We start from the raw sequence: 15,620 nt of genomic DNA on the forward strand, positions 1-15,620 counted from the left end.
CCCTTACTCAATTTAAACCTGAGACTTTTACTATTGTAAAGCTAGTTTTTGAACACATTTGTTAACTTTTTGCTACATAGCTACAGATCATAGATGGACAACAATACCAATTATTCTGCACTAGTAATCATAACTAGCATAGCCAAGAAAATAAATAATTAATAATAAAGATGCTAATGCCAAAAATAATAAACAGAACACTTATTTTATTCTGAAAAAAAAAAAAAAAATGAGACCTCATATATTCTGCTATAAAATACTGGAATTTTTAAGCACACACTCTATTCACGTTTGTCTTGAAGCAAAGCAATTTAATGTAAAGAGAAAAATAAAAAGTCTTTTCTCAAATGATACTTCTGCATTTTCAACAAGTTTTTCACTTTATCTTTTCAGGTACATTTTCTTACCTTGCTCATGCGATTACAACTCTCCCCTGCCCCAAAAAAATTAAAAACCAGAAAAGAGAGACTTATTGATAATATTTCAGCTTATCCCCCACCTCGGAAAAAAATTACAATACTTGCTTAACCTTGCTTCATTTGTAGCAATGAGGTAAGTCTTTAATAACAATTCGTGGGAAAATCAAACAATTCAAAACACCAAACTGAAGACCAACAACATTGAAAACAAATAGTGCAATGCAATACAATGTATGGATTGCTTAAATATCGGTAATGCTATTTCTGATACACGCAAATTCAACGTAAGCATTAAATGGAACAGGAAATTTTTTTTAGACATCTTTTATTTTGCGATAATAAATAAAAATAAACACCACAGTGGCTTGAAAGTGACATTTTTTTAAAGGCTTTTCTGAAAACCATGTGATATATGTACAACCTAACATTACAAATTAAGGTTACTTTTACATTTATGGGAGAAAGAAGCTACTCGTTTTAAAAGGCTTCATGATTAGGCCATTTGTAATAGATATTTTTAACAGACTGAACCCATCATTGCTAATGTTATAAATGCAAAAATGAGTTTGTATGTGTGTTTGTTTGCTTGTTACGCTTTCATGCATTAATTATTTAACCGATCACCATGACATTTTCAAGAAATATTTTTGATGTATTAGAAAAGGTTATAGGCTATAAAATGTCTTCCGAGTTAATAATTCAAATCTACTTTTCCCCTACATTTTTCACTTACTTTGTTGGGTTTTTCCCAGTTAAAGGGATTTGGCTACACAGCAATTTATTTTTTCACAAATATCTATGGAACGGAGGTTAGTTGAATTTTGAGACACATATACCCAGATTCCAAATATTCGTAGGAATACATAGATATCATTCTCATCTTCGTACGACTTTAATCAGCTGAGATATTAATTAAAAACTCTGTAAACGCTAATTTGAATGAGACTAAATAGCAACATTAAGGATTTTTTCTTAGGTCCTCCCGTGTGGGTCCAATAAATTGGTTATAAAAATTATAACTTTTGATCTAATTACTCAAATTTCTTGAAATTTAGAAACTTGTGTTGTACTCTGAATGATAGGAACAATGGTGGTGGAACTTTTTTTGGCCACTTAGTTATTTCCAGCTTAATCGCAGATGAAACAATACTCCACTTGCTATTACTAACTCTTTGTTATCAGGCTGCAATTCGATAGCGATGAAGGGGGGGTAGCTGGTATCAGGTCAACCATTGGGTTGGCGAAAAGGACAAAGTTCACGGATTTTCATGTAGAAAATCATTTAAAAATTAATAACCTGACTTCTAGTTAACTTACTGACACTTGAAACTATTATCAACATTTCGACTTATGTGATATATTTAATGTTTTGTTTCATATTTTTTTAAAGATCTGTTCATTCATGTTATATATTTGTTATCATTGCTTGAAAAATTGCATTTACATTTTATATTCTTTACATTGTATTGTGTGTGATAACAACTATCGTTTTACCATTTTAGGGAGCTCGAATGTTCATTTTTAAAATTAACCCTTTGGCCAGGCGTAAATACAAAATATCCGCAGCCTATGGGTATTGAAGAAGGGCAATATTTACTGAAATTTTACGGGGAGTGTATTTTTTTAAATTCACACGGAGTTGAAACTTATTTTAAGGACAGCAACATGAGCGAAACCGTGGGTAAAGCTAGTATCATATAAAACTGTTATCTACAAGCCCTTTCTTTTTCTTTAAACGCTTTGAGAAAAAAAGGGAGGAACATCTTGTATCTGAGGAATTATCTTTCATACTTTTTTAACAATCATTTTCTTTATACTTAATATGGTGGTGTTTTGGAAATTTCTGCCTCATATTCACAAATCACAAAGAAAATTCATTTATTTTTACACCATATAGCGGGGAATGCTAATTATAAATGATTTGAGTGTAATGCCGAATTGAAGATACTTGTGCTCTGAAGAGTATCCAAAATCAGAAAGTTTCAAAGTGCAAAATAAGAATCTGGAAATAACATGAGCTTTAATCTGGAGATAATTTTTATAATAATATTTCTTCAATTCAAGTACAGGAAAATTTATGATTTGATTGATAGTGTGAAAGAGTTCCCAAAATAATTTTTAAAATGTAAGAAATTTTAGTAATGCATTTAAGGTTAAAACTGCATTTATTTAAATACGGCCCTTTATTAGATAAACTGAATGACTTAGCTCGCATCCATGTTGCACAAGGGGAAGAACAAGAAAACCAACCATGCAGCCAACCAACCCATTCACCTAATTTTTAACTCAGGTCAAACTACTAGGCCAATGGTGGGGCACTTTCAGGCGAGAAAGGAGAGTAGGTAAACTTTAATGCTAACATTAAACTTTAATGGTTAATTATTTATGCTCCTGAGATGCCAAAATGTTAATAGTAATCACATAATACGATTCTTTATAATGAAACAATAATCAGAAATCTTCATAACTTTTAAGAGTAGAAGCATTTCTTAATGTCGGTACTTCCTCTCAGGATTTGTATTTGATAGTTTAACACGAAAAATTAATTTCTACTTATGAAAACTAAAAATTGTATGTGACAAAAATATGTCCATTTGTATGAAGCAATGAAATACTGCATTCATTTTTTTATTATACAAGATAATTAGATTCTTATAACAAGAAACTTTCAAGATTATTACAAAGAAGAAAGTAAGTAAAAAAAAAATATATTCTCCAAATTATTCTACACTCCTTGAAATTTAATGAATATGGATCACAGCATAAGAATGATCAGAACAAGGTTTGGCTTAGATGGAGGGGGTGCTACCCACATTAAGATGTACATGCATAAATAAAAAAAGACAATATTTTTTGTTTGTCCTGTTGTCCTAAAGCGAAATGTTTATCAACGTGCCGTATAATTGTTGATAGTTAATCTTGTATTATATATAGAGAGATATTAAATTTACACAGCAATTTTTAATTCATTACTTATTCTAACTTAAAAAGGGTAGAAACTTCAGGGTACTCTTCTGTTATCAGGACAATGTCAAATAAATGTACGTATGTATGACCGTATGTGTCCACATATACATGAATACATGTGTGTATACACATATATGCACATGTATGTGACATACATGCATACACACATTTCTGAATCCGGTCTCAATAACAGTAGAATTCCAACTTCAGGAACAAGTGCTGCCAAACTAACATAACAAAAATCATATTCTCATACCCACTGAATTAGTGTCCATATTTTCAGCTACCTGCAATTTACTCGAAAATGGTTTATTAGTTAGAAAATGTACATCAAACAAGCATAACCTTTAATAAGATGAAATATAATATAACAGCAGTTAGAATTGTGTCACAGTGAAATTCTAATTTTGAGTACATTTATATGCAAATTCATCTAACACTCCATTTCTTGCATGGTTCTCTGATGCAAAGCATAACTTAAGATGAATTTGTTATTCCTCATATTATGAAGCTATTCATAATATTACATACACATTACATTTACAATATATTTCTTCATTACTCTATGTCCCTGCAGAACACAATTCATTTTTACATTACTTCATTTGACGTTTTACAGTGTGTTATTTAACAAACTTTATATGTTTAAATATCGCATGCAACATACCACAGTATTCATGATTTTATATAAAACACAAAATATCTTGAAACACGGCTCATGGATGTGGGGAACATTGCTGCATAAAAAAACGTTTATTAGAATTACATATAATGAACACAATAATAAGAAAGTACTGAGATTTACTTGTGAAAGTTGGGCATTAAGCATAGGATTCAGCTGCTGAAGATTAGCTGAATTTTGTGATGCCCTCTGCACCCAAGCTTGATTGGAACCAGACTGAGACTGCATGTGAGGTGAAAGTCGGGATTGCGGGTAATTGTTAGGATAGCCCGATTGGGACATTGGTGAGAAAGGTGGCTGCTGACGTTGGCCAGGTGAAAGCTGAGATGGACTGGGAGGTGGGGCAGCTGAATTAGGCATTGGTTGCATATTGGAGAATCTGGGAGATAGCTGTGAATCAGGCATACTAACAGATCTCTGAAAAAATTGAATTCAGTTATTTTATTTGGCATCCAAACATACCAAAGAAGAAATATTTTTAAGAAAAATTAATAATTTTACTTCAAAAAAATTTCTACATTTCTGAAAAGTTCAAAACTTTAAGAGCCCAAGAAATTAACATTTTTATGAAAACTATGATTAAAGGATATACATGGTTTTAAAAAATTGAATATTTTCTAAAATTATTAAAAATGCAGAATTATATATCATCATAAAAACGTTTACTATATACATTGGCAATCAAAACCTAGAGACATTCATGGTACAGAAAACACATTTGCATAACAGAATTTTTTAACTTTAAAAAGTTGACCACAAAAGCAACCAATTTAATGCATAATGAAACACAAACCTGTAATGTCACATTTGGAGCAACAGTGTTATTCATAAGGTCATTCATATTCTCATTAAAAGGACCTGAAGCTGGAGACTGCATATTGGAGATATTATCAGGTATTGACTGCCTTGTGTTAAGGGACAACTGCTGTTTCTGTTGCATTTGTAACCTCTTTTGCTGCTGTTGTTGATATATTTTCTGTCTATGTTCAATAAGATGTCGTCTCATCTAAAATAAATTGTGCATGTTGTTACAACAAAATGTTGTTAAAAGAACAAGCAAATTAAATTACACATACTTAAGAATTATAAATTATTGGAAGTCACTTTAATCATACAATATAGAGTTTACATTATTTTCTTAATATAAGCATGAACAGGCATTGACAAATTAACAGGTGCCCAATGCAGCACAGCTCCAATGTTTTCTAGCATTTGAATGAAATTAACCAGTTAGAGCCCAAATAAAATGAGAACACATTTTTATTTAATTATTTCTCATTCATTTAACTTAAATTGTTTACCATTTATTTATCTCTACACATTTTATTGAAAAAAGGTAAAAATAATTTTGTTACAACCACATTACACAATAGTTCTTCCTGGAGTAAGATATAATTTCAGTCGGCATTCTAATGTTTTAAAATGCAATTTTCACTACAATTAGTCAGCAAAATTTTCAATGAATTTCAATTCTCAATAAATTTTTTTAAGTTCAGAATCAGTTTTGCATTAATGTGCAATGTCAATTTCCTGCTATGCATTTAGTATTCAATTTGGTACTGCTTAATGATCTAAGAGTTGAAGAAAAATTTATTCAGTAATTAGTAAACCTCATGATTAATTAGACTTTAATAAGATGAAATATAGCTTAGCAAGTAAAGATTAGCAAGCTTAGCAAGTAAAGATACCAGTGATTGAATTTTCTTAATGGAGAAAGTTTATAGCAAATCAGGTTAAAGTTCCATAACAAAAATGTTCCTTTTTTTATAAGTATGATAATATGGTGTACAGAAAATCACACTTTTAACACTTTTCAGACAGCACACCTTTGTTCAAGATATTCACTCGGGATGGAGGGGAGTCAAAAGGAATGCTCCTACAGGACATAGGTTTTGCATCTCTAAGCTCAACTTTAGAATAAAATATACCAAAAAAGTTTAAATCTTAATGTCATAATCTTTGGTACCACTTAGATTATTAAGCTATCATATACATCAAAATAAGCATTTCATAGTCTTTTTTTCTTTACTTTAAATGAAAAAATATTTTTAAAAAATGCTTACTTTAAAAATAATTTTCGGATGAGCTATTCAAATTATTCCAAAATTTGAACAGATAAAACAAATGAATAAACTTCAAAATTAATTAAAATAGTATAAGAAAGACTATTTACAAGAAAAAGTAACAAAATCTTTCACAGGAAGTTACACAGGAAGGCAGGTACTCGGAGCTCATATCAGAACCACTAGAAATATCCCTCAAAACGAGTCCTGACTCTCATCCACCTCACTAACTGGCTTATTTACTCAGCAAGTATATCCTTCCTCTGATTAATAATGCTTTAACCCCATAATAAACTGCAGTCAAGGCTTTCCAAAATAAAAAGCAAAGAATCCGAAATCAAAGGATCAAAGGATAACAACTTCACACAGTAATCCTACAAACTAGTGACAAAAAGAATAAAAAAAGGGTTCAGAGGGATATCAGAAACACAAATGTTTATATCACATGGCCAGCTAAAGAAACAACTCTTTTTTATTTACGTTATGCTTTTCCTCCTCCCCTGAGCGAGTCCGTTTCTATCCTTTGAAGTACAAGGTCAAATCTATCTCTCTCTCTCTCTCTATATATATATATATATACCTCAGATCCTATGCGCATGCAATACCCTCTTGTGTTATTAGTTATTCTTTTTAAAACGTTCCTAGACAATGGCACAAATGTGTGATGGGGGAAGAGGGTGAATGAGAAAAAATCTGGTGTGCCAGCCAGGATATGAATGTGTTCTTGCTGGTACCTATGTGTGACAGTCAACACAAAAGTGTTAAAAGAGATTATTCATGATGCATGCAAGAACGCAAAAGTGTTAAAGAGATTATTCATGATGCAAGCAAGAATTATAATAAAAGGTCTAAATACCTGAGGTGAAAGATCATTCAATGATGTAATTGGCCCATAGTGTGGTAAAACTTGGCGTTGACTATTCATTTGAACCATTTGCTGAGAAGTAGGTACCATATTTACAGCATTATTTTGGACAACATGCATATTAGGTGTTCGAGTCCTCTGAGTTGGATTAGACATTGTATATGCTGGTGGAGCAGCTTGGTATTGGCTCATTTGCGAATATGAACTTGGAGCCATTTGAGATTGAGTCATACTCATGGCAGCTGACGAAGGCTGCTGAAAACGAGGAGAATGCCTAGGTACAGTAGGAGAACCAGGTACTTCAAAACTCATAAGCTGCCTCTGAATAGCATTGATGGCCATTTTTTCATTTACATCATGAGTAGTAGGTGGTTTGGGACTAGCAACAGGTAGTGTATCAGGGATATCTTCCAGTAATTTATACAATGCTAAATCATCAGCAACTGTACTGTCTAAATGCATGTCTTGTTCCATACTCCAAACCTAAAACAAATAAGAAGAATAAGTTTCTTTTACCAAAAATAAATGTGCCAATATAAAACAGAAGGAACCTGTAAACTCGTTTATGTATTATTACGCTTATTCATTAACAAAAAATTACACATACCTGATCAAGAATATCTGATAATAAAGGATCTGAAGTATTGACCATATTGTTAGAATCATTGGTAGCTTCAGCGATGCCATCAAATAAATTTGAAGTTGAATGTAGAGACAGATGTGGTTGTGAATTAGATGCAAAATGATTACCATAATTGCCAACTTGCAGATTAACAGACTGGTTATTTTCACCAGAAGGGAGCATTTTATTAAAAAAATTAGAAGCCTGTTGAAAGTTTGACGGTGTATTTTGTGGGGCAAGAGTAACATGCCCTCGAGAATCTGCAGTAAATACTTCCTGTTGAAGTGAAGTTGATAAAAGACTGCGTGCTCCCACTTGTACTTGACTGAAACTATACTGACTGTTCGAAGCTGAGCTTGTGCCACTTGTAGGAGCTGCAGTATATGGTGTGTGCACCAATTTCTTTTCAAGGTTCTTTGGCAATCGTTCTTGAGGTAGCTGCGACACAATGGCATTGGCTACACTGGTAGGAACAGAAGGTGCTGTTCTTGGTGTCTGAGCCAACATTGATGCAAGCATTGGGTTCTGACCAGCCAGATGTGCCTATGAAATAAGATTTAATCAATAATCTCAGTACACAGTAGTTACATACTTACTTTTATTAAGACATATAAGTATGGAACAGAAAACTAATTAAAAAGGAAGTTAATACTTACATGCTGCTGATTTTGTGGAGCTGGTCTTTTTGCAATTGACTCTTCAATAGGGGTGTCAGGAGATTTTCTTTTTACAACGGAATTTATGACATCTAGAGCAGAATTTGGCAATCCAGATGACACACCAGCTTTAGGAGCAGCTGATGACATATTTGTATCTACCGATACCTAACAGAAATGGACAATCATGCATAAAATTTTAATAATATTCATACATTACAAGATTTTATTAAAAAAAGTAATTTATAGTGAATTTAATTCTTGAACTTTAATGGCAGATATTTTCTCAAAATGCCAATATATCTAATGTGCATGAATTAAACACAAAGAAACTCAAAACAATGGATAATTAACATAATTTTTCTCCTTTTAAGCAAATAAATATCTTTACATCAGCATTTCTCAAGAAATTTGAAAAATTCACACTTAATATACAACACACTAGGAAAAGTGAATAATTTTAAATTAACAACAAATTTGCATTGAAATGAATTCAAATAAGAATACATATTTCAAATTTTCTGTACATATTACATTGAATTAAATCTACATGCATGGATTGAAACACTGTGCCCCCCTAAAGACCACAAGAACATACATATGTGGTATAGAAGATTTAAAATCTTCTATTTTTCTATATAAGTGCAAGATACTTAGTCTGGAGTTAAATAAAGTAATTTGATGTAATTGATCAGTATCTAAGGAATACTTTTTTGAGCCAATATTGATTTTCAAAAGTTAATTTTACTTTGAAATCAGATAAAAATTATCATAAGGAATTACGGGGGAAAAATACATATTTCTAACTAGTATTTTTTATACCTCACATCATAAAACTTAAACTATTTTTCTAACTACTGTGCATCAAAAGTTCTGTATTTTGCTAAGAATATGTTGTAATTTGTTAAATATTTATTGATAGCGCAAATTTCTAAAAATTGATGAAATCTTTCATTATTTGCAAGGCTGTGAACTCAAATATAAAAACTACCAGATTTATCAAGGATAACTTTTTTAAAATATAACATTTTACATTTTCTTTAAAAAGATATCTAATTGCAAGAGATAATATATCCCTACAAATAACCTATGGCATTTAGAAAAGGCAGCATAGTTAAAGGGATAATATGGCTTTAGAATTACATTTATTAAGTTTGAAAAAATTATACATACCTGATCAAAGTTCAAAAGTCATTTTACATTAAAAGAGACACGGTGATTCATAATATCCTATGGCTTTAGAAACTTTATAGAACAGTATATTAACTATGATAAATATAAAAAGGGGCACCAGCATATTAAAAAAAAAATCAAAGTTTTATATGCACCTTACAAATGCTGGGTATGTACAATCCTGGTGACATGGCAAACACTGGTGTTCAACTTGTGCTAAATTACACGACAAAGAGGGCCCAAACACACAATCCTTAACAGCATTTCATAAAGGGGAAAATATTGTGGTTTTATGTGCAATGAGCATGAAGGTTACAGAAGAAAATAGTCAACTCGAGAAGAACATCTAGTAGTTCAGTAACCAAAGATATCAGCTCTGGGCTAAGCACGGATATCCTGAAGGAAGTATGAAGAGTCCCAGTTTGTTGAAACAAAATCTTTAGCGTTTTCATACTGTTATAATGTTATGTAGTGTTGCCAATTACCCATTATAGTTTGTTTTGCAAAGAAAAACAGTCTATAGCAGATAAATCTAGTCATGTAATGTGACTTTTTTACAAATACAAATCATGATTCTTATACAGACTAACAGAAATCATTTTCCAGTATTTGTTATAATTAACCGCTTCCCTAACAAATTTTTTTGAAAAAAATTGCAAAAAATCATCACATTTTTTTATTTTATTATTAAATACAACAAAACGAAACAAATCAAAATATGTAGGTTTTAAGTTGAATTTTTAATTTTTTGAAGATGTAAAAGCATTTATTTTTAATATTAGTTTACCAACCCGAGTTATCTTGGACAAACGAAAATAGTTAAATATTAATCTTTGTACGAGGGCCATCCAGGAAGTAGATTACGTTTCCGTCTGTGTCCGCTAGGGGCGGGGCTAGCGCGGCCATCTTGGGGTCACAGCGTTGCGCAGCTCAGTCTGCATCTAGCCGTGCTAGTGAGAGGTTTGTGCTGTACTCCGTTCAGATACTGTGACGGTTTGAAATGTCTGCGTTAATTGAAAATCCCGCGAGCTGTGAGGTGCGCTCAGTAATAAGGTTTCTGACTGCAAAAAACTGTAAACCGATAGAAATCTATCGGCAGCTTCGTGAAGTGTATGGGGACAACATTATCACTGAAGGTGGAGTGCGTCAGTGGGTCATAAGATTTCAAAATGGCCGAACCAATGTTCACGACGAAGATCGAAGTGGGAGACCCAGCATAGTGACCGCTGAACTTCTCGAAAAAGTCGATGCTAAAGTCCGTGAAAATCGAAATTTCACAATAACGGAACTTTCTTTGAGTTTTCCACAAATTTCGCGAAGTTTGTTGCACGAAATCATCAGCGAAAAGCTTGGTTACCACAAGTTTTGTGCAAGATGGAAGGCAAGAAGAGGTAACGAAGTGGTTGAAGGCGCAGGCGGCCGAATTTTTCGACGAAGGAATTTCCAAGCTCGTACATCGCTACGATAAATGCCTTAATTTGTATGGTGACTATGTAGAAAAGTAGTATTTGAGTGTGGCTTTCATCTGTATATAATAAAATTTGTTTCCTATACTTTGTTTATTTTTTTATTCCAAAACGTAATCTACTTTCTGGATAGCCCTCGTATGATTGTTTTTGAAACAAGGGACAACACAGTGATACCTGACGTTCTACACTGGTATCTGGTCTCTTTTCTTACTGGCTTACCGCTGGAATCTCTTTCACGGGAGCACAGAGTACACTGTCTCGTTGGATTTGATTTCCCCCCCACCTCTTCATAATCACTATCTGAAAAATCATCACTTTCACTATCTTGCATCATCGACATTATTTTATTTTTTCCCCCATGCATGCATTCTTCTTTATACATTACTAATCCACAAGCCAACGTATACTATACAATAGGGAAACACGTGACCAGTCCCTCCAAAAGAACCATGCAACCGTGATAAAAGAAATCGTACTAACAAATTCTGCTTCGCCCGAGTTTTCTCGGGATAATAATTAACTGCAATATATACGAACCCGAGATAACTCAGGATAATCAGGCAAGCGGTTAATGTCCTGTTAGCTGATGTACCCAACATTGCTTGGCTTTACACAGAGTGAAGAGGCTTCATTTAGAGGGATGGGAGTAGTTTTTCCAAAATCTCAGACAGTCAGCAATTTTCCTTTTGTTTTGGTTCAAGCTGATTTGGACACAATTTTAGCAGAATTTTAGAAACTGTAGAATAGTGCAGAATTTATACCACACCATATAATAGTTTCAGTTGAATTGATTCTTTGTTATTGGTTATGTATTTTTTGGGAATGATCTTTTTGAAATTCACCAATCAATTTGACCAATTTCTTCACCGATTTAAAAATATTCATAAAAAAATTATAAGAGATGGTACTTAAATTCTGCTTTGACCGTTAACACTGTTCTAAAAAGTAAATGAACATTGTGCCATCTAACAGTTTTAGTAGACTGTTAGAGGGAATGCAAGAAGGAAGTGAATATCAGATGGATGATGTGATTCAAAATTGAAACAGTGTAGAAATATTAATTTTTTGTAAAAAAAACAATTATATAGCCCTTGCTTAGTATATATGGCTGCCATTGAAGCATCAATGCAACAACGGCGACATGAATCTAAGATGGATGAATGCAACATTTTAATACAAATGCTCTAAATGCATGGACCTCATTGGATGGTTTTTTTTTTTTTTTTTTTTTTTAATTTCCTCTTGTTTTGAAGGTTACATGTGCAAACTTTCATAAAGAGCAGAATAAAACTGCAGATTTGTATGAATTATATACAAACACACAAATATGTGCTCTTCTTTACTTATACATGTGATCTTAATGAATCATGTCAATGTAATATCATGGGTCCAGCTAGTAATTAATAACAGTTGAAATGAATCTGCATTTATTGCTTTTAAATTGCTTACATTGTTAATTATTTACAAGAACAAATTTGAAAGAAAAATTAAATACAGTACAAAGTCTGTAATCCGGACATCCATTATCCGGAATGATCTATAATCTGGACCTCAAAGCCACAAACTTACGCATGCGCGTAAAGCATTTACCCATGTGCACTTCCAATAGAAAGTGACAGAGAGGTTACTGAAAATGAAAAAATTTCGATTGACGAGTTAGTTGGTATTCTCGACACAGCAATTCCAAGACTTGAACAGTGGAACTTTGTAACTGAACAAGAAATTATGTCTGTTTATAGAATTAAAGAGAAAGTATTGGCACAAAAAACAAAGCAACTTAAACAACTTACATTGAAAGAAATGTTTAATAAGGTAAACAAATAAATATTAAGTTTTTTTTTTTTTTTTTTTTTTTTTTTTGTGTAAATTTTGATACCCTTTAGATCATAATTGCTCTCTTTTTCATAAATAACGGTTTTATATTTTTAATTGTATAATCTCTGCATGCCATCTTACCAGATTTAAATTGATGATCTATAATCCGGAATCGCCGAAGTCCCGACGAGTCCGGATTATGGACTTTGTACTGTACTTTAAAATTTGCTGAATAACAAAGCGCTACTGCTGAAAAGAACAAAATACTTTAATTGGGGAAATGGCAACAAATTTCTCTTACATTACTGAATTTGTTTATTAAATTCAAAAGATAAATATATTGTATTTTCCCCAAGTGGCAATACTTCGTTTACCTTGAAATTTTCAAATTAAATTTGAAACAAATATCTCAAGCTTTCCAGAATGGCAACATAAAGTTTTTTAAATCACTTACTTTTTTACCAAAATTTGTTAAATTGATGGAAATTTGTATGAAAGACAAACACACGGACACTCTTCTTTATTGATACAGATTTACCCTGGAACCCTTCACCTCCCCTCCAAAAAAAAATTTTTTTTGAAGCACTTTTTTAATTTGTTATGATATAGCATGTAATCTACCACTTTTAGTTTATTTTTTTCGATGGTGCCCCTAAAATTGGTTGTTGCTTTAGTCATTTTCCCTTCCTGTTATTTTATTGTACATTTGAATATGAAAACTTTAGAATTTTTTGTTTTATGAAACTACTGTTGAATTATAAAGGTACTGAAATTTAAATTAAACGGAAATAAAAATTTAATTTGTCATTTAAATATAATATTTAAAAACTAAATTATAATAGTTTTAAAATAAATAAGCAAAATTGATTGTTTTAATTATTTTTCCCCCGCCATTTTATCGTGCATTAGAATTATCACAGCTACAGAATTTTATCAAGTTTACAGCCAAGATGAATCAGCCATTCAATTTTTTGGCCAGGTATAATTTGTGATGTCTATGTGGAAATGTTCAACAAGTGACAACCTTCTGGAAGCACTGGGCAGTCCCTTCTACAATGTGAAAATACAACAGAGGCTGCATGCTACTTGGTATTGTTTATTTGATTACAGTAAAATCTCAAGAGCTATCTGCCTAAGGGGCAGGATGCCTCACTGCAAGACTTTCTTTCCAAGGGAGACTGTCTTGTATACATGTTGCACATGTAAAAAGTAACGAAAACAACCAAGGAGCCAGCCCAGGATTCGAACCTCGGACAGAATTAACGACTTTACTACTCAGCCTCTACTGGGTCTGCATGCTATTTGAAAAAAAGTGAGGTGAGCAATTCTAACACAGAAAGCATCATGAACCACACAAACCACACCAAATGAACAGAAAAACACTGGGTATTTGGTTTAACATGTTGATCTGATAAACTCATTGAAAAATGCTTTTTTATTGCTGAATGAAGAGATGCTGCTATTCTACACACATAATCCAATGTGAAGTAACACCAGGCTAAATTATCATGAATGTGCCTTTTTATAAGGGGCTCGACTAATTAGCATAGAATTATTGAATCTAAAACTAAGAACTAGACCTTTATCCTACAGATGGTACTAATAACTGAAGTGTAGTGGAAGATTTTAAAGCTTAAACTAGTGGGAGATGGAGGGTACTAACTCACAGATGCTTCCACATTAATCTTGCAGAAGAATAGTAGACATCCGCTAATAAAAGTGTTTGCTATTTTTAGCCCTGATGTACAAGCATTTGTAATGCAGTATTTAAAGCGAAAAAAAGCAGAATGATTCAGTACAGTCATAGAGTAGATGAATTTGAGACTCGTAGAGGGTCACATTTTGAGCAGGCGAAAAACAAACCTCAGCTGACTGAAGCAAAAGTCGATTTATATTACACTTGCTTTTTATTGAATTATCTGTTCCTACAGTGTGCAAGAAAAAAATTAAAAATCCCCCCTAAAAAATAGGTTTCATGTAAGGTCTGGATCATTAAAGGTCATCATTCTGATTACTGGACATCCAGATTTTGGACTTTGTACTGCACTTAAAACATTCATAATGTATTTAGTTGAATGACTCATAAAAATGATGCTTTAGGAATTCAAATTAATTAAATTAAAAATTTAACATGTTGTTAAACTAATGGAATCATATTTGTATTTCCATATTTCCAAATAGTGTTTCTGTGATGCCATCTAAGAAATAGCTTATTAAATAAAGCAGTAATTTCATACTACATGCTCACCTCTTCCCCCCTTTCCTTCCTGATGCACTTATTAAATACATTAATGCTGATAAAAGTAAGCACTGGAAGAGTTTGTCTCTAAAAGTAAAAACTGTAACACTGGGAGAAGGGAATCCATTAAAACTGCAATAAAAGTGTCCAAAAGATGTTATTACTTATTGTTAAGTAAACTGAAAAGTGACATGCAAAGAAACCTGAAAAATGTTAACAGATAAGGAAGCATATGCAAAACCCAGTCAAATTTAAGGGAAGTGAAAATGAGAAAACATATTTCAAAATGAAGGAGTGACTAAACAATGATTACACTTAGTTGAACTTAAAATAACTCAGGCAACAAGATAAAAAATCTCAACTTCACTATTCAAGAAATGAAACTATTTTAAAAAAAAAAAAAACAGAATGGAAAAGGGCTTTTTTTCCTTAGGGATAGTGGCGTCATATAAATATGTTTTACTACTTCACACAATTTACATAACTTGATTTACATAAATAAGTGATCTTTAAGAAATATTAAATCAATAAGTAAAATTATGATAAAAAAAATCAGCATCTTTTTAACCAGAAAATATTCTTTATATATTGTTGCGTTATTTCTTTTCCAAAACCAGTTGTTATGTTATTTTCTTCCTTCACGCTCAGAT

General features: G+C 32.2%; 1 protein-coding gene across 11 annotated transcripts in view; it reads right to left on the reverse strand.

Annotated features, from left to right (window-relative positions):
- The window catches only part of LOC118195739 (uncharacterized), a 482,995-nt gene that overhangs the window by 25,477 nt on the left and 441,898 nt on the right, over positions 1–15,620 (reverse strand). For all 11 annotated transcript variants that reach the window (XM_085806505.1, XM_085806500.1, XM_085806495.1 and 8 more), the window contains 5 exons: positions 8,275–8,442; positions 7,604–8,161; positions 6,988–7,479; positions 4,862–5,074; positions 4,192–4,485 (listed from right to left, as the gene is read on the reverse strand). In XM_085806505.1, coding sequence (XP_085662631.1) covers positions 4,192–4,485; positions 4,862–5,074; positions 6,988–7,479; positions 7,604–8,161; positions 8,275–8,442 — 1,725 coding nt within the window. The remainder of the gene's footprint in view (positions 1–4,191; positions 4,486–4,861; positions 5,075–6,987; positions 7,480–7,603; positions 8,162–8,274; positions 8,443–15,620) is intronic.

The sequence above is a fragment of the Stegodyphus dumicola genome, chromosome 12 (assembly GCF_044657685.1).
Source record: "Stegodyphus dumicola isolate Sdum_Otavi_A_Nest chromosome 12, ASM4465768v1".
Taxonomy (NCBI): Eukaryota; Metazoa; Arthropoda; class Arachnida; order Araneae; family Eresidae; genus Stegodyphus; species Stegodyphus dumicola.